A 16609-nucleotide genomic window follows, 5' to 3' on the forward strand; every position below is an offset into this window, starting at 1 on the left:
CTATCATTCTGGTGACGTGAACCAAGGCTTGGCTGACATGCGGTACGTTTGCCGAGTATTACGGATCTGCAATCAACAAGGCCTTATCGCCATCGTTACCAAACATGTATCACAATTCTATGGCCTATTCGGGCCAAAGCTCATTCCATACCAACCCATCTGGGCCTCATAATAATTAATTACAGGATATGGATATTATTCCAAACTTGCCATATTTGTCGGTGGGTTATAAGGCCACGATTCAATCACAGCAAGAAGCATGAGGAACATATGATTTGAGTGGGTAACTTCTGGTATTTGTTGACACTTTCTAAGTCAGGGTAGTATCTAATACACATGAAGCGAGCTGGGCTATGCTCATAATCTCGTCAGAAGAACAAGAGAAAGAAAAAAAAACCCCCGTGAAATCAAGACGTGCTGCTGCTGGCTTCCGTTGCAATTGGGGAGACAATTCCAAGAATTCCGATCCCTCGACATTGCCCTTCGCAATATAAATCCAAGAAGAAAATTCCGTCGTGTGGGTTTTTTGTACCTGTATGGTTTCTGCCGTTTGACTGGCTAAAACCAACAGACGAAAGAGAGAGGTAAAGTAGAGTAGAGATTTGGGGTATGAGTTTGGACAGTTTTAACAAATAAGTATGGGGAAAGAAGCACATTTGTCCCACTAGAACGGTGTACTCCCTAAAGCCAGCAGCGTCATTTTCCAACGTCCTTTTTTTGGAATGAAAAGAGAAATATGATAGCCCAACTACCATTGGTGCTGGTGGACAGAGAATATCTGTCGGTTACCAGCCACCAACCCACTCGACATCGAAACCTGTACGCCGGTCACGGCGCCAGTTCGAGTCCATGCCCTTTTTCATGGGGCACTCTTTGGCACGGTCCTTGCCAAAATTCCACTTGCTCGCTCCAAAGTGCTGCGCATGGTGGTTGAATGCCATGTTGCTCATTTGGAGATGAGCTGTCGATTTCTGAGGGGTCGACTGATTGTGCTGATGCTGGCCAAAATTATAGTGGTCCCAAACTTCATGTCCCAACGTAGAGAAACCAGGGGCCGTCTGCTGGTGATTACGAATCGTTTTCAACCCAACATCGGGCTTCTTGGTTGACGAGTGAGCCCGACGTCTTTCGCCAAGCACCGCCCATTTGTCACTGTCCATTGGGCTGCGCTTGGTGGGAGGCGAGTAGCGAGAATGATGGTGAGGTGCTGATTCGGGTTGCCATTTCGGCTTTTGAGGAGTGGATTGAACCTTGGTATCCTGGAAAAAGAAACCGTCCGCGATGAGGTCATCATCGATGCTATTGGCGATGGTGTGCTCAATCGACGGTACCTTCTCAGCAGAACACATTGGAGTGGCCTTGGTGACAGGGGAGAGGCCCCTCCTGGGAGTGTCCTCATCATCCTCCTCAATGATCTTACTGTCGTGACTCCAAGTCCTTGAGTTGAGCTCTTGGAGGTTCTGCAGGCGGGCACGTTCGTTCTCTTCCTCTTCTTCATCCTCCTCCCACATGTCACTCCAGCTCTTAGAGAACCCTTCCTTGCGTCCAAAGGCCAACGAGATTGAGGACTGGACCTTAGGCTTCGACATGTTGATGGGAAGAGAGCCAGCCATGGGAGAGACATTGGCACCTGAATGAAACTTTTGCGTGCGGTCCAGGGCCATCGAGTTGATCGAAGCACCCAGGCTTGAGTTGATGATGGAGTCGAGCGATGAGGGCGTCTGTCCATGCGCTGAGAGCCAATCGGCAGTCGTTGCTTGTGACTTGGAGAAGAGGTCCTCGGTATAGCTCTCGTTGTCTGGAATCATGCTCAATTGCCGCAGACCATGCGGTGCAGTGGTGTGCAGAGCCTTGGTCCAGGGGAAGGAACCGTTGTCGACTTGTGGGCTCTGGACAGACGGAGTGCGGAGAGGCTCGCGGTTGGCGGTTGCAACGGTCATGCGGTCAGTCGAGCAGAAGTCATCCAATTGCTCGTCCAAGGTGGTGAAGCTGACGACACGGCGGAGAGCACGGCGAGCACCAACAAGCGAGCGCTTGTTGGGGTCCATGTTCATGCACTCTACGATGACCTCGTACGTGTCCTGAGACATGGACGGGAAGACATCGAAGAGCGACTGCTTATCCCGGGAGAAATCAAGGAAGAGGGGATCAGACTCGGTGGGGGTGGTGAAGGGGTTGCGGGAAAAGAGGATGTTGAGCAGACAGATTCCAATGGCCCAGATGTCAGCCTGGGCAGGCGAGTACCCAGCACCAGCAGAGTCATACTGCTCGGGAGACATGTAACGATCACTGCCAACGGTGGCCTCATAAGTCCACCGCTCAGTGGTTGCAAGACCAAAATCACCCAACTTCATCGAGCCAGACTCGGTGAGGAAGATGTTCTCCGGCTTGATGTCCCGATGGTACACACCCTTAGAGTGCATGTAGTCCACTGCGTCGACAAGCTCGAGCATGAAGTTCCGAACGTGCTCCGTCTCCAAGGGCCCGTAGCCGTGACGAATGGCCTCGTAGAGGTCACCACGGCCGCAGAATTCCAAGACAAGGTAGAGGTGTGCCTCGGTCTCAAAGCTGTCGATGAGGTTGACAATGTTAGGATGGCTGCCCAGACGAGCATGCAACATGCGCTCTTCTGACTTGTCATCGATGGCGAGATCAAAGCCATACTCGTCTGCTGCAGCCTTCTTGGTCAAGCACTTGATGGCAACGGTCTCGTCTGTCTTGAGATCCCTGGCCATGAATACCAGGCCGAAGGACCCATGGTTGAGAGGAGAGATGGTCTGATATCGTCCCTCAAGGACGACACCGGTGTCGAACCTGTCTCGCAGGCATTCCATGGCTGATCTACGCTGAAAGTAGAAAGGGGTATCGTGAAGATTAGATGTGAAAATAGGCGGATTATCGTAGGTCGTTTGATGATACAATTGCAGAGCTTTTTCCCGGGTCCGTGGCTCCAGTCTATGTTGGTTGCTGGTTCGAGCAGGAAGAGGCGGTTTATCGGAGTGTACAGTCAAGAACGAACGAAGTGGTGAACTGTCGATTCTGTCTGGTTGAATGATCAAGAAACGACGGTTTCGAGAGAAGAGGCGGATGCGAAGTTTGAGATGAGTAGAGATGTACAGTCGTAAAGTATCGCAGACGAGCGAAGCAGGAAAACAAAACGAAAATCGAAGTCGTCAACGTTCAGAGGCTCATAGATAAAAGATGTATCGGCTGGTTAAACAAAGGAAAAAAAAAGGAGTAGATCAAGTATTGCAGTATTGAGGTCGTCAAGGTATCGGACCTAGGGTCCTGAGGGAGTTAGTGTCGCTAAAGGAGCATCGAAAGAGAAATAGTCGAAAAGAGTGACGTTGTTTGTATATCGAGGTGTGTAGGGTAGCGTTGCGAGATGTCGGAGACGACGATGGGCGAAGCTCCGTGTCAGCCGAACGAGGACCCAGGTGGTTGGGGGTGGTGACACGCTGGTGCTTGTCTGCGTATATTGACAGGCAGAGGGCGTAGGTCGACTAGATGACTCGGAGTGAGGCGAGGCGTGGAGAAAGAGGGGCGATAGTCGAGCAACAACCCTGTTAGGAGCGAGCAGGAAAACCGTGGAGTGGCCTGTTGTTGGAGCGGCCAGAGGAAGGAGGAGGTAGAGTATTTATCAGGACACGAGCACAGCCAGGTGGGCAATTGCAGTCTCTCAATTCCAAACAGGTCTCGAGAAAACCGGTCGAAGGCTATTGCAGCACCTGGTTGTTGATCTTTGTACTTGACATCCGGAGGTGGTCGTGTGGTCGAGAGAACAGGATGGGTGAAGAGATGACTCCTCAACCTCCGTGTTCGGCCGTTGAACTGAGTGGAGAAAAGCCAACAGGGAATTGGCTCTCGAGGCAGCGAGGTGATGATGAAAGACGATGGTTGAATGACAAATGACAAGACAAAAGAAAGCGATAGATAAGGGTCGAAGAAGTTCAGGGAAATAAATGTGTCGCTACGTCGTCTGGTGGTTTGTTGATTGACGTGACGGGTGGCTTCGGGCGGTGCGGCCGAGCTAGTAGCTGATTGTCGAGCGTCACGAGAACGTGCTTGCGGGTGAACAAAAAGGTAGCTGTCGAGTCTGCGGTTCTAGACACACAAGGCAAGCTTTGTCTTGTTGAAGGCAACACACACGGAGGCGAGGCCGAGAGTAGAGCGTAACCGAACAACGGAGCAAAAGGGGCGTCACGTCCTTTGACCGAAGTGGTCCACGCTTGTTGTTATATCGAACAAACAACCGAGTCGAGGTAGCGATGCATGCAGGGAGAATGGAGGATGGAGAAAGGAAGGAGAGAGTAGCGGTGGAGGAACTTGAATGGGAAAGTGAAGATGAAGGGCAGCATCCCATCCCAGCCGGGGTGGGCCAGCCAGCCCAGTCGGTCGGTCGGGCCAGAGGCGGTCGGGTCGGGGGTACACGCATCACACACTGAATACACTACGGTCCCCAAAGTACTGCCTACTTTTTTTAAAAGGTACATTACTGGGCCTACATCCACCTTGGACAGCTCAAAAGTTTCTCCACTATGATTATGAAGTGGGTCCTAAAGATTGGGGACAGCCAGCCTGGGAGTGGGTAGAGGGCCAGGCAAGCGTCTGCTGTATTCGTGTGAGGTGAGGTGTTCACTGCACCGTGCTGCTGGCCAGGTCTGAGGGAGGGAAATGAGTAGAAGCGGGTAGACGTCGCTGGATCCCTTGACCAGTAAGCAGGAGGGCGGTGGACAGGTACGTACCTCTCGGTACTGTACAAAAAAAAGAGGATAACGGGAGAGCAAGGGGTGACACGCAAATGACATGAATGACATGGCCCCAGCGAACCGACAGCCCCAGCTCCGAGGTGGGCAGTTTCCTGCACGACAGGGATCTGTGCGCATCGGGTATCACTGCTTGCACAACGATATGAGGAGGTACAAGTGGCACAGGGTCAACATGATGGAAGCTCTCATGTACTCCGTACGGTAGGGCCCCCACAAAACATCCACCTGCGTGCCAGCGTACTGGCTGGAACGGAGGCTAGCCAAGGTACGATGCGCTAGCTGGCTGGAAGATATGGGCATACAGTACGCTAACCCCAGCCATCCCCCGTTCCGGCAATGATTGTTTGTCTTTGTGCAAAGTCCTGAGCGGCGCTTGTTTTTGTTTACTTTTGGTTTTTTGTATTTCTGGTGTGTTTTTTTTTTCTTGATTGTATTCCACCTAGCTTGGAATACGACGCAGCAAGTAGTGTCATTCTCTTGCATTTCTTTCTTGCAAGCTGATACCTGACGAGTGTGGCTGTGGAGTCCAGATTCAAACGGTTCCCCCAACCGGTATGAATCGAGGGATGGTCATTCCGGTCAATGGAGTTGGAAAGCTGACCTTCGTTAGGCTTAAGGGGAGTATGTACGAAGTAATTACAACTACCCAATTCCACGGTGACTTTTATTTCGTATCAACGAATCCACAATAAAGTCATCTGGACTTGCCCAAATCGCCCACTTGTCCTCTTATTTTGGTCTCAAACTTTTGGATTGCTCATTCATTTCAACTAAATCCAGGCACGGGCCGGACAAAATAACATCATAATTCGCCTCATTCACCAGTGCCGTGCACTTTCTCACGCCAGGTAGATGGATTCGTTCGCGATTGGTTTTCACTGATACAATACAGTGCAGTAATTGATTGAGTGCATAATTCCACCTACGGTGCAAAATGTGCTGCACCGCCCGGTTTTGGCCTTTTTGAACATAACATATGTACAGTCAAAACCAAACGGCGGTCCTGCACCGTGTGAACCGTCGCCCAACGGGCCTGTCCGTCCAGGCACAGCAGCAGCCTGGACCCTACAGCCAGCCACGCCACGCCCCCCTCCTAGCGAATCTGATTGCTAAACATGGAAGACGTCCCGTACTTACGCAAGCCACTCCCAGTAAGCAGGCTTAGGCTTTGCACAAAAAAGGGACCCTGGATCCACCACGGCAACGGAGGATGGCCCAATACGTGCTACAGTGGTGGCCGTCCTGGGACCAGGGGTCGAAAGTGCGTGCCTTGGACCTCTCGCCGTCCCTACACTGGCGAGTTTTTAATTGGTCCTTGGTGGTACCTTTTCGCCAAGGGAAGCTGCCCCCGTGGGAAATGTGACGTACTAACACGGTGTACGGTGCAGACACATCTGATACGGACGGCGATTCGGGCAAAGTCCGAAGTTTCGAGTTGAACTTGTTTTGACATGACAACAAAATAAAAAAATGGGCTACACCGCCTATCATTCATGCTGTCGGGAAATTCTTTTACAGCGCGCTCTGCTTACGGTACAGCACTCTATTATTGTTTTGGGGCCAATGCAATTTCCCAAGCATTCGTGGTTGTCCAGTAGTAGGAGGACGATTGGTGTTAAGAAAGAGATGCATTGCATTCCCGGTACGTCAGTCGCTTCGGCGGCCACGTTGTAAACACCTGTACGTACAGTACAGTCTGTGCATGTTTATCCTCCTTACGCAGCAAGGCAGGTAGGCTTGCGGTGGCTTTGCTTGGCTACTATCTGATATCTGCCTGGCTGAAAGCATCGACTAGGGAATTGATGGATGAACTGCACGGTCCGATGCAAGCGCATCGGCATTGAGAACACATGTCCAAGTCTAGTTCCTGGCGTCCGCCCGCACTGTCCACTTCGATAACCAATAACTGATAACTACCCACACACACCATTCACGTTGCAATCACAACAGCCCTCGCGCAATTGGTCGTGCTACGCTCAACAGTGTTGGAAGCTTAATTACCTTCCAGCTTCTGTTTCACTTGATGGGCTTCTTAACCAGTCATTGGCCGCCCGTATGCACTCCTTTTGAACCTGCATGGCGCATAGTAGCCGTTGCCGCCCAACAGCATTCTGCCAGTTGCTTGTCGCCAGAGAACTCTGTCGCTGGCCCTTTTTTTCCAAGTTCTCACAGGGTAATTCACCAAAGTGTGACAACATACTGCGATGCACAGTCCTATCTATCCATCTAGGGAGTACAGGAGGACCCTTGGAATAATTAAGTGTCCATCTGGACTCGGGCCTTTTGGCTTGTCAAAGTTCGCCACGACATGTTCAAAGCAAAACGAACCACTCCAACTGTGACAGCGGAAACAGCGGGGCGCTTGGACTTTACAATTGACAATTTATTAAAAGACGAAATAATTGAGCAAATTATTGAGTTGTAGTCAACCCAGGAAAATGGAGAACAATCAACAGCCGAAAAAAAAGATGGGATTTCGGTATGATGCAAAGACGGCATTCGCGGCCATGAAACGGGGACGCAGGAGTCACTTGTTAAGACAACTCCACCTCCAAAAGCCGGAGGAGAGACTCAATCTCATCAGTCAAAAAACATCACGCCCTTGAACTCTTTTTCCGCTTGGGTCAAATCCACCCCACACTTGGCGTGGAGTGCGTAAATGCCATTCGCTTGTGGGGGTTTTATCTTCCAATCTTGGCTTGAATTTGCTGCGAGCTGTTACGGAGGGTTGCATTTTTCTCCATAGTGAATGGATTCGCATTCCTGCGCAGATTCCGATTTGATCCCTCTTTTGACGCGAGCTATCAAGTAAAAAAACAACATCAAACTCCAAACTTAGCCCGGGGAGGACCTTGACATGACACACGCCGACAATTTGCTTTTCTTTTACCTCGCCTTCTTTCGTGTGAATGACCCAGCAAGCCAAGCCGCTGCTGCCTTTCCCTCCGTTGCTCAAAGCGGGCAGGGCGGGCAGGCAGATCACGCAAACGCGGAGCCCCCAAATTGCGACGCCAGCATCCGCTATTCATCACGAGTGTCTTTGTCTCTCTTCGTTTGGAGATGCAATAATCCTAACCAAACCCACACCCACACCCCCTTGCCGGCCCGTGCTCCATTCGATCAGTCAATCAATCATGTTATCGAGAGGCGAGTCAAGCTTTCGTCCATCATCCTACCTACGTAATCAATCATCGGGCCAAAAGCCTACCATGGTGGCTGCAAGTCTATGTCTGGTGACTCTGAATGTCATTTCCCACAAGCCCACTCCCTGATCCATTAGGGACTCGCAATTAGACTCCTCCAGAGATTACGACATATTTAGGTTATCTCTTCCAGAAGGTACAATCTGTCCTCAACGTCTTCTGTAGGGGGGCAAATATCCGATTATCAGTTCACGCCGCGCCGTTTTTCAGATTCAAAAAAAAAAAAAAAAAACCCAACGGTCACACGTCGTAGGTATAAATAAGTCTTTGACCTTCTTTCGCCTTCTTTACAGGGAGGAGTTCGGGGCGATTCACATATGCTAGCACTAGCTGCCGCTTATGACTTAACCTCATGGACCCGAAAAAAGGAAGCGGAGCACATTCTCAGCGGCGTGTAGTACTTCGTAGTATACTGGTGCCAATCTAGTCTACACTATACATACAGTAGCAGCGTTATCTTTCATCACCTTTGGAGTATCGCTGCGTATCCTAGGTCTAGTAGGTAAAGTACTTGAGGATTGTCTCTCGAAGTGGTTGCTTGCTCCATAAATACCAAAATACCAAAAATATCAAACTTCAACGTTCAACTTGGAACAATGTGGCGGTCAACAAGGGACTATTCACCTTTTCTCCTCTGTCAATGCCGTAGGTGCGTTGGCTGGACGATCTGGCCCGCCTACCAAACTTGAATACCACACGAAACATCCATCCGTCCATACTTTGCATTGGGAAAGGGAGGCTGGGCATAGACAGATGATAGGGCGATGGATTGATAGGATAAATTGGCTTGGTGGTGTTGTGGATGTGGTGGTGTGGGTATCGGCATCCCGGTAGCTGCAGCTGGCGCTGGAAAAAGGCTGCTGCAGTGCTGCATGTTCATGGGTTTTACATGGGATCCTGCATCATTATACCACCCACTAACTGGGTTTGTGATTTGATATGGATGGCATGCCGTGGCTCGCCCCGAAAAAGGTTCTGATGGTGTCGGGGCCTGGGACAATTCCAAAAGGCTGTCGACTGTTTTAGGCGTAGAGTAATAGCGCCAAAGGGAAAAAAAGAAACAAAAAACAAAAAACTCCAGACGACTATTTCCGGTTGGTTCGGTTAGCGTTTGCATATTTGCCGTGTTGGGTCTTTTTGTACGAGACTTTAGGAATCGAACAACTGTAAATCAGACAAAACAGAATCATTCAATGATTGGGACGGGAAGCGCGCACACTCGCGCAAGCGGTTGACCACTCGCCACCCCGAGGAAAATCAATCGGGGAAAACGGCAAGTATGCTTCGTGCATATCGTGCCATGTACGGGGTGAAATCAGATGGGACGGGCGGGCCATGTCGGTTTGGTACCACGAGTCTGTATTTCTCCAACGCCAAAACTGCCCTGCCTGCATTTATGGCTTGGGGAGGGATCCGCTGGGCCGGGTGGTTATATGAGTTTTTTTTTTATTGTGTCTATAGTTCGGCGACACATACCTGCCTACTACACACATTACACAAACGCGCTTCGTTCCGCAGTGCTTTCAGGACAAACCGAAACGTACGTTCCTGAATTAGAATAGAACTCTACAGAAACTGGCGCTTCCCTAGCACATCTCCAGATAATTGGTGTTACATGGGTCTCCTGGAGCGCGCGGCTGGTTAGCCGTACGGGAGCAGGTCGGGGTGCCTTGGATGGGGGTAGTTATGCGACCGTTTTTGCCAGCCACTACAGTGCAGATTAGAGTTACAGTAGTCTGTCTCTCTGGTCTCTGTTCAAGACCACCGCCAAGTGTTTGTCTCTAAAATAGTACGGGCTCGTACTGTAGATCTCCTCAGATATCTTTTTTTTTTTTTTTTTTTTGCGAATCAAGGCTTGTCCGTCATCGTCCGCTTGCAGGCTGGGTCGACCAGGAGACTAAAAGCTTGTCAGAGTTCGGGATCATGCAGGATCTAGTCTAAGTCGGTGTGGGAGCTCTACCTAGTGAAAACTCTTCACCTTCTCTGTCTGACCTTCTCTGTCTGTGGTGTGTGTGTGGGAATCTTAATAGGATTTCTCCGGTCCGAATATTGAGTTGTCTGTGTCGTGTTGGCATCACGTACTTTGTCCGTCAAAGGAGGAAGGCAGCAACCAAAATCCCCTTTGGCCCCGACCGACATTTGCCCGGAGGCCTTCCGAGCTGCAACCAAAGCACCCATTCTGAACTTCCGGAAGTTGGCAGTGGGGCGCCGTCACTCAGAATCGAGACTAGCGCCCGCACTCCGCTCCATCGGATTGCATGCCCCGCATTTCCGCATCCGGTCTGACCGCTCTTTGATTTTTTCGATTTTCCAGATCCTATCGTGAACAGCGTGCTTGTCGCTACCAAGTAATTGAACAAAATATTTGACGTCTTGGGAATTTTTTTTTTCCATTCTACAAGGCGCCTCGCCAATAAAAAAAAATAAAGATTTTTTTCCATTTCCCCCTTTTGTTTTGTTCCGACGCAACCCCCCACCGTTCACCTCCTTGTTCTCGAAAGCAATTCCCGGGTTAGCCCGAGAGGAAGCAACCAAAAATACCCTGATCTACTTCACCGCCGATTTGGCATATTTTGTTTATATCTCTATTTTTTTATATTTTTCTTCGCCGGGCCGCGCAAATCACGTCTCAAGTCTTGCAGGAGAACCCTCCCATCTCCAAACGACGTCTGTCCGGACTCAAGGAACCGTGCATGAAAGATTGGCGTATGCTCGTCGATCATCATGGCGTCTGCGGTCAAAGTGTTTCTTCTTGACATTGGTAAGGCTGCTTATGCGAACTGCAAGCCGTCAAATTGCTTCGTTGCTCCACATCCCACGAGCCCAGCAATTTCTTCTTGGGCTGCCTCTACGGAGATCTTTGGCTTTCTTTTTGTTCGTTTATCAGTTGCATCCATGTCGTTTTGCTCATCAGATATGCAACTCGTTGAACCTGCGTTGAATCCAAGACGCCAATGGCATGTGGCACAATCAGCTATGCATACAGTGTTGGGCAGTGGCGCATAATCGTCCGGGATGCAGTCTGGCTAATACATGCTTGGTTTTTTTCTCTCAGAGGGCACAGTCTGTCCCATCTCGTTCGTCAAGGACGTTCTTGTAAGGCATTCCCATATGCTATCCTCAGGGACAGTTTCCTGGCTTTACCAAGCAGGAGCAACAACAGACAACATCGAGGCGGGGGGAGGTAATGGTTGCTCCTTGCCGATGGAGAATATACAATCGTTCCCGTCATAGGTGGTTACCATGTTACTGTGCCACGTTTCGTCGTGTTTGGCTATGCTCTATTATGATTGCCGCATAAACTAGCAACCATTTGTCCCTCGGCAACGATATCCCGCGCTCCTTGCAACGGGGCATATCACTATCCCGGCCTCGCTGACAAACAACCCTTATCATAGTTTCCATATGCCCTAGAAGCGCTGCCCCATACGCTAGACTCCCAGTGGGACGATCCGGCCTTTGCTCAGTATAGGGACGCTTTCCCGGCCGAGTATGCATCCTCCAAGGAGGCACTAGCTGCTCACGTGCGTGATCTGGTGAGCCGCGACGTCAAGGCCCCATACCTCAAGAGTCTACAAGGCTACCTCTGGAAGAACGGTTATGATTCTGGCGAAATCCGTGCGCCGCTGTTTGCAGACGTCGCCCCAAAGTTCGCCGCCTGGCAAGCTGCCGGGATAGCCATCATGATATACAGTTCGGGATCCGTCCCCGCCCAGAAGCTGCTTTTTGGCCACACCAACTCGGAACCCGCTGATCTCACTTCTGCAATCGCCGATTTCTTTGACACTGTCAATGCCGGTCCCAAAACTGAGATTGCGAGCTACGAGAAGATCGCCAGCATGCACCCACAGTATCCCAAGAATGAGTGGTTGTTCTTGAGCGACAACGTCAAGGAGGTCGATGCGGCCCTCGGTGCGGGGTTTCAGAGCTTTGTTGTGCAGAGGCCTGGCAATCCCGAGCTGCCCGATGGTGTGGAGGATAGGCACAAGGTGATCCGCAGCTTCGAAGAGTTGTGAATAGTTGCAAGTGCATTAGGCTGTGTGATGGCGCGGCGTACTGGGCTAGTGCGCTGGCTAGGTCGAACAAAGTTCCACGCTTGCTTGTGCCTGGTTGATTGCCTAAAGCCAATGGCTTCAGGGGTCACGCACGTTGAAGAATTTTGGTCCTGATGCATAGATTATTCCTCCAAAGCCGCTAGGTAGCCGGGTGTTAGTAACAAGCAGCCTGATTTTTTCCTTTTTTTTTTTTTTTTTTTTTTTTTTTTTTTTTTTTTCATGGTCACCACGCGCAACCGGAAGCGAGCTATGGCCAGCTAGACTAGAACTAGAGTCCAGACGTGGCGGCCTGGACTCAAGTCTATAGCCGAAACAAAGACGGCTTGTATGCAGCCTCGCCCAATGCAAAGAAACCTTCCAGCTGACTCTTAATTAAGAGGGGTTGCAATTCGCAAAAGAGTGCGTCACAAGTGTATCTGTAAACGAGGGCGGCTTTGAAAGCTGTTGCCCTGCAATCCCCTAAACTGTTTTCGTACAAAGAACAGGCCCGACTACGTGGACGTAGAAACCCACGGACGGTCTTCATTCAAATGACTGCAATTAAAGACAGCCCTAGTGAACACGAAGGATTCGAATTGTTCTCCGGTCAACTGTGACTGAGCCAAAAGGGGCTGACCCTCTTGATATCTGTGAATGACTCCCAGGGCAATCGGTCATGCTGTTGTGTAAAACAAAACCATCGGCGGTCTGGACCATTCGCTTACGCCTTGGACATCCTATGACGTGATGAACTTGGTGAAGCCCTCTGAGCATAAACCAAAACACATTATTTGGCCGAGCTTGGTATAAGCTCAGTAGATGTAGTTTCCCCCTATGTCGTCGTAACCCAAGGCTCATAATATCCTACCCCGAAGGTCTAGAATACCCTTATGTCTGTGCGTCTGCGTAGTGGCACCCATACAACAAAGGGGACCCTTTGAATAGAGATTAATACAGCTAAAATCGCGACCGTGGGCTGAGACATGCCAAACCGTCATCGTGGTGAGCGCAGAACTTGCCTGCATCACAATCGACTGTCAAATTCAGTCCGAAGGAGTGAGAGACCGTGTGCGCAAATTATGTCCTGGTTTGAGTATCGGTAAACTGTAGTTTCCGTTGGCAGTCATGGCGGCATCTGGGCACACATCATGGCCGAGAAAACGTAGCACGGCGGAGAATGTAACTGGAGACACCTTCGCCGATTAAGTGCATTCCTACTATAGTTCGAGAAGCAGAACCTTGGAAAGTCCGTCCCAAGAAGACTATACCAATACTTCTGTTGTCATTTGGCCCAGTAGTCGTTCATATATGATGAAAGGATTTTGGTCTGTGTATCATCCCTGAGCGGCGAGGACTATGGCAAAGTTGTTGCGTGTTGAGCCTGACCGGACCTCTTTCTTTGCAAAAGCCTCCCGCTTTAGGGGCAACTTTGATTCTCGCTTCCAAAGGTAGTACACAAGTCGTTGCGTTGGCTTGGAGTGGATCAGCTTAAAGCCCAGCGACGCCATTATCCGCTCCAATACCGTTTCATCCATATAACGAGAGTTGGTAACGCATGGTGCCGGTAAAACTAGAAATAGACTTGGCGTGAAGGATACTGATGAGTTGTTTGATAGTCGAAGGAATTCCAATGTTCGAAGGACCATGTCACCACGTAGCCTCGGATCGGGAACAAAATTGAGTACCAGCGAAAGACTGATGATGTCGAAACGCTCTGAATCATCCTTAGGCAAAGGTCGCTTCATGAAATCTTGCTGCTTAATACCTTCCGCTTGACTGTTGAGGTCGATCCTTTCGATGTCGAAACGGTTGCTCCTTGAACAAGCATTTTCTGTGCTGAGCGCGCCGACCTCGAGGAGATGAAGACGCACATGCTTGCTGTCGGCCTCAGGTGGCGGATATTCCCGTATCCAGTCCATCAATACCCTGGAGCTGTCACCTCCCCGGTCCTTGCGTTGGCCTTGAAGGCTTGCCTGCTGATACCTCTCGAGACCGCCCATATCTGAAATCTGTTTTTGGATAGAGGCCTTGGCTGCCTCATCCCCCTTACGGGTAGCCTGCAACAGTCGCTTTTCCAAAAGATGAAGGTTGTTGATCAAGGCCTTTGTAGCTTTCCGCTTGATCGACTTGGGTTTCTGATGGAAATTTGGAGGCCTGCTGGCGGCGAGGCTTTTGCCAACGTGCTTGCCTTTGACGCCCATTTTTGTGGCATCGACGTTGTTTGGTTTGGCAGCTTCTAGATGGTAGTGAGCGATTAGGCTCTCCTCCCCCGTGGCCTAGCCACCAGTGACTATGAGCTTGCGTTGTATCGATTCGGACTATGCTGCAGGCCACAACCTCTTAAACAGATTTACAGACTTCGCACTCACTCACTGCATGTACTCCAATATTCTTGCCAAGACTCAAAAAAAGGCGAAATAGGTACGTACCTCGCCTCCAAAGTGCCATACCCTGCACCTTTTTTTTCACTAGTTGGCCCGTGCACAGGAATCGGGCCCCCCGTCACCCCACAAACCCTAAGCAGTAATTCACAAAAACTTTCCTCCAGAATCGGTCAATCGCCTTATTTTCTGCTTCATCCACCAAACGACACAACCGCCGCCGACTAACCCCCAGAGACGCAGCCGACAATATCAACAATGGCCCCTAAGGACGCAAAGAAAGGTACTTGAAAAATTCACCATTGGAGAAAACAGATAGCCAAACGCTGTTACCCCATTCTCCCTCAATCGACTCGCTGTCTCGGGCGCAATGCCGATTTCGATATGTCTTCCAAACTGTCCGATTCGGTCGCGATGAAGGATGCATCAAGAAACAAAGCAGCAGCAGATTTTGCGAGTTCTTATGATTAAGGGCGATTGCTGATGCGTACTCTTCACTGTATGTAGGCGGTGCCTCCAAGGCGCCCAAGGGCTCCAAGCAGGCCCAGGCTGCTTCTAAGGCTGCCCTCAAGGGTGTAAGTGATCGATTTTGTTGATTCCGGGTTTTCGATCGACCGGGCGCTTTTCTGACTTCAAGACTTTCTTCCCGACAACAGGTGCACGCCCACAAGAGGGTCAAGGCCCGCTACACCACCAGCTTCCACCGTCCCAAGACCCTGCAGCTGTCGAGGGCCCCCAAGTACCCCCGCAAGTCGGTCCCTCACCTGCCGCGCCTCGACGAGCACAAGATAATCGTCCACCCGCTCAACACCGAGAGCGCCATGAAGAAGATTGAGGAGAACAACACCCTGGTCTTCATCGTCGACATCAAGGCCAACAAGGCCCAGATCAAGCAGGCCCTGAAGAAGCTTTACGATCTGGACGTACTCAAGATCAACACCCTCATCCGGTAAGGAAAACGACGACCCGGAAAGACTCACTATGGATGTTTCACAGATCGATACTGACTTGTCTTGTAATACAGCCCCGACGGCCAGAAGAAGGCTTACGTCCGCCTGACCCCTGACGTCGATGCTCTGGACATTGCTGCTACCAAGCTGGCTCTTGTCTAAGTATATTTTTCTGTGGCTCTGGGCTGGTTGTCTTGTTTTAACGAGGGGTTAAGGGAATGGAAATACCATGCATTTCAAAACGGCGTCATATAGGCTTCTGGGTCATGACTTCATGCGGGCAAAAAAAGCAATTTGGACTTTCTACCTTTTCCCGGAAAGCAAACACCTCTTGAAGGCAGTTCTGATGATTTCCCTGCAAGCGTCTTGAATGAAATGTTGTCGTTGTGAATATGCCTTCCCCATTCAATGTCCTACTCTTGGTCTTATATTCAGGTTTTCTTCGTGCCCTCGAGGGAGGGTTACGTATTATTTGCAATGTCTATGATAACCAGTACCGCCGTATGCGTATCGTACATTGGATTTCCGGCAAACTTGTGCAGCCGTTGCTATTGTCGTGAGCTCGATCAAGACGGTGAGGAAATGAGGTCTCATCACCCATTTTATAGGAGCTCCGCGCCCCCTTCTCAGCGCCCATGAAATCCGCATCCATTCTCTCTCTACCTTCGGAGGGTGCTGAGATGCTGCATCGTCGCCAGGTTCACGTCCAAGAACCGGTCGACGCAGCTGGCCAGGCACTGCTCCTCGCTCTTCTCCAGGCCGTTGCCCTTGATAGAAGTCACGCACTTTTTCCAGCAAACTTCGGTGAGGTTGTGTGTTTCTTTTTTGCGTGAGAACATTACGAGTTAGCTTTCACGTCGCTCGGAGATTTGGCACATACATGTAGTGTCTGTCAAAAGGGAAAGAATCTTGTAGACATACGGCTCTGGACTTTGGTCCTCTGTTGCTCGTTGTTGACGAACTGGAGGAGCTCGGCCTTGTCCTTGGGCTGTAGCTTTTCAACGTCGGAGGCGTCCATTGTGGTGGCGTATGTAGTTTTATGGGGTTTGAGTTGGCTTGCGTTTCGCTGGTCGATTGACAGATGATGTTCCTTTCCAAGTAGCTTATTACAGCGCAACTTTTTGCGATAGACCCAGGTCATGTCTCCACTTCTGGTGCAGGGTAGGCCCCATCGCACGGCGTGGGCGGGAGGTGTCAAGAAGCTGCCTATCCGTACAGCATTTCCGCAAACTTATACTTGGTGTTACATTGAACTATCCTACATAGATACAT

The 16609-nt window shown here is 50.4% G+C and overlaps 8 protein-coding genes across 8 annotated transcripts; 4 read left to right on the forward strand and 4 right to left on the reverse strand.

The window, feature by feature from the left end:
• Positions 1-274: 274 nt before the first annotated feature.
• Positions 275-4326, reverse strand: MGG_10181 (RAN protein kinase). Its single transcript, XM_003713759.1, has one exon. It carries the CDS (start codon positions 2832-2834, stop codon positions 786-788), a length of 2049 nt encoding a protein of 682 aa, XP_003713807.1. The 5' UTR covers positions 2835-4326; the 3' UTR covers positions 275-785.
• A 212-nt stretch (positions 4327-4538) lies between these two features.
• On the forward strand, positions 4539-4974 carry MGG_15586 (uncharacterized protein; the record flags this gene model as incomplete). The annotated part of the gene is made up of 2 exons (XM_003713760.1): positions 4539-4584; positions 4826-4974. The coding sequence occupies 2 exons, from the start codon at positions 4539-4541 to the stop codon at positions 4972-4974; spliced, it is 195 nt and encodes a 64-aa protein (XP_003713808.1).
• Positions 4975-5779: 805 nt separating this feature from the next.
• On the forward strand, positions 5780-6208 carry MGG_15587 (uncharacterized protein; the record flags this gene model as incomplete). The annotated part of the gene is made up of 1 exon (XM_003713761.1): positions 5780-6208. Exon 1 carries the CDS (start codon positions 5885-5887, stop codon positions 6206-6208), a length of 324 nt encoding a protein of 107 aa, XP_003713809.1. The 5' UTR covers positions 5780-5884.
• Positions 6209-9558: 3350 nt separating this feature from the next.
• MGG_15588 (uncharacterized protein) lies at positions 9559-10150 on the reverse strand (the record flags this gene model as incomplete). Its single annotated transcript, XM_003713762.1, has 3 exons — positions 9559-9680; positions 9776-9794; positions 10055-10150. The coding sequence occupies 3 exons, from the start codon at positions 10148-10150 to the stop codon at positions 9559-9561; spliced, it is 237 nt and encodes a 78-aa protein (XP_003713810.1).
• Positions 10151-10186: 36 nt separating this feature from the next.
• On the reverse strand, positions 10187-14398 carry MGG_10184 (uncharacterized protein). Its single transcript, XM_003713763.1, has one exon. The coding sequence runs from the start codon at positions 14205-14207 to the stop codon at positions 13341-13343; it is 867 nt and encodes a 288-aa protein (XP_003713811.1). The 5' UTR covers positions 14208-14398; the 3' UTR covers positions 10187-13340.
• MGG_10183 (enolase-phosphatase E1) lies at positions 10328-12245 on the forward strand. The gene is made up of 3 exons (XM_003713764.1): positions 10328-10733; positions 11028-11068; positions 11371-12245. Exons 1-3 carry the CDS (start codon positions 10697-10699, stop codon positions 11986-11988), a joined length of 696 nt encoding a protein of 231 aa, XP_003713812.1. The 5' UTR covers positions 10328-10696; the 3' UTR covers positions 11989-12245.
• Positions 14399-14485: 87 nt separating the features above from the next.
• Positions 14486-15786, forward strand: MGG_10185 (60S ribosomal protein L23a). Its single transcript, XM_003713765.1, has 4 exons — positions 14486-14670; positions 14895-14962; positions 15044-15336; positions 15412-15786. The coding sequence occupies exons 1-4, from the start codon at positions 14646-14648 to the stop codon at positions 15497-15499; spliced, it is 474 nt and encodes a 157-aa protein (XP_003713813.1). The 5' UTR covers positions 14486-14645; the 3' UTR covers positions 15500-15786.
• On the reverse strand, positions 15664-16545 carry MGG_11338 (mitochondrial import inner membrane translocase subunit TIM8). The gene is made up of 2 exons (XM_003713766.1): positions 16259-16545; positions 15664-16157 (listed from the first exon to the last, which is right to left on the reverse strand). Exons 1-2 carry the CDS (start codon positions 16476-16478, stop codon positions 15997-15999), a joined length of 381 nt encoding a protein of 126 aa, XP_003713814.1. The 5' UTR covers positions 16479-16545; the 3' UTR covers positions 15664-15996.
• Positions 16546-16609: the final 64 nt, after the last annotated feature.

Source organism: Pyricularia oryzae, chromosome 2 (assembly GCF_000002495.2).
Source record: "Pyricularia oryzae 70-15 chromosome 2, whole genome shotgun sequence".
Classification (NCBI taxonomy): Eukaryota; Fungi; Ascomycota; class Sordariomycetes; order Magnaporthales; family Pyriculariaceae; genus Pyricularia; species Pyricularia oryzae.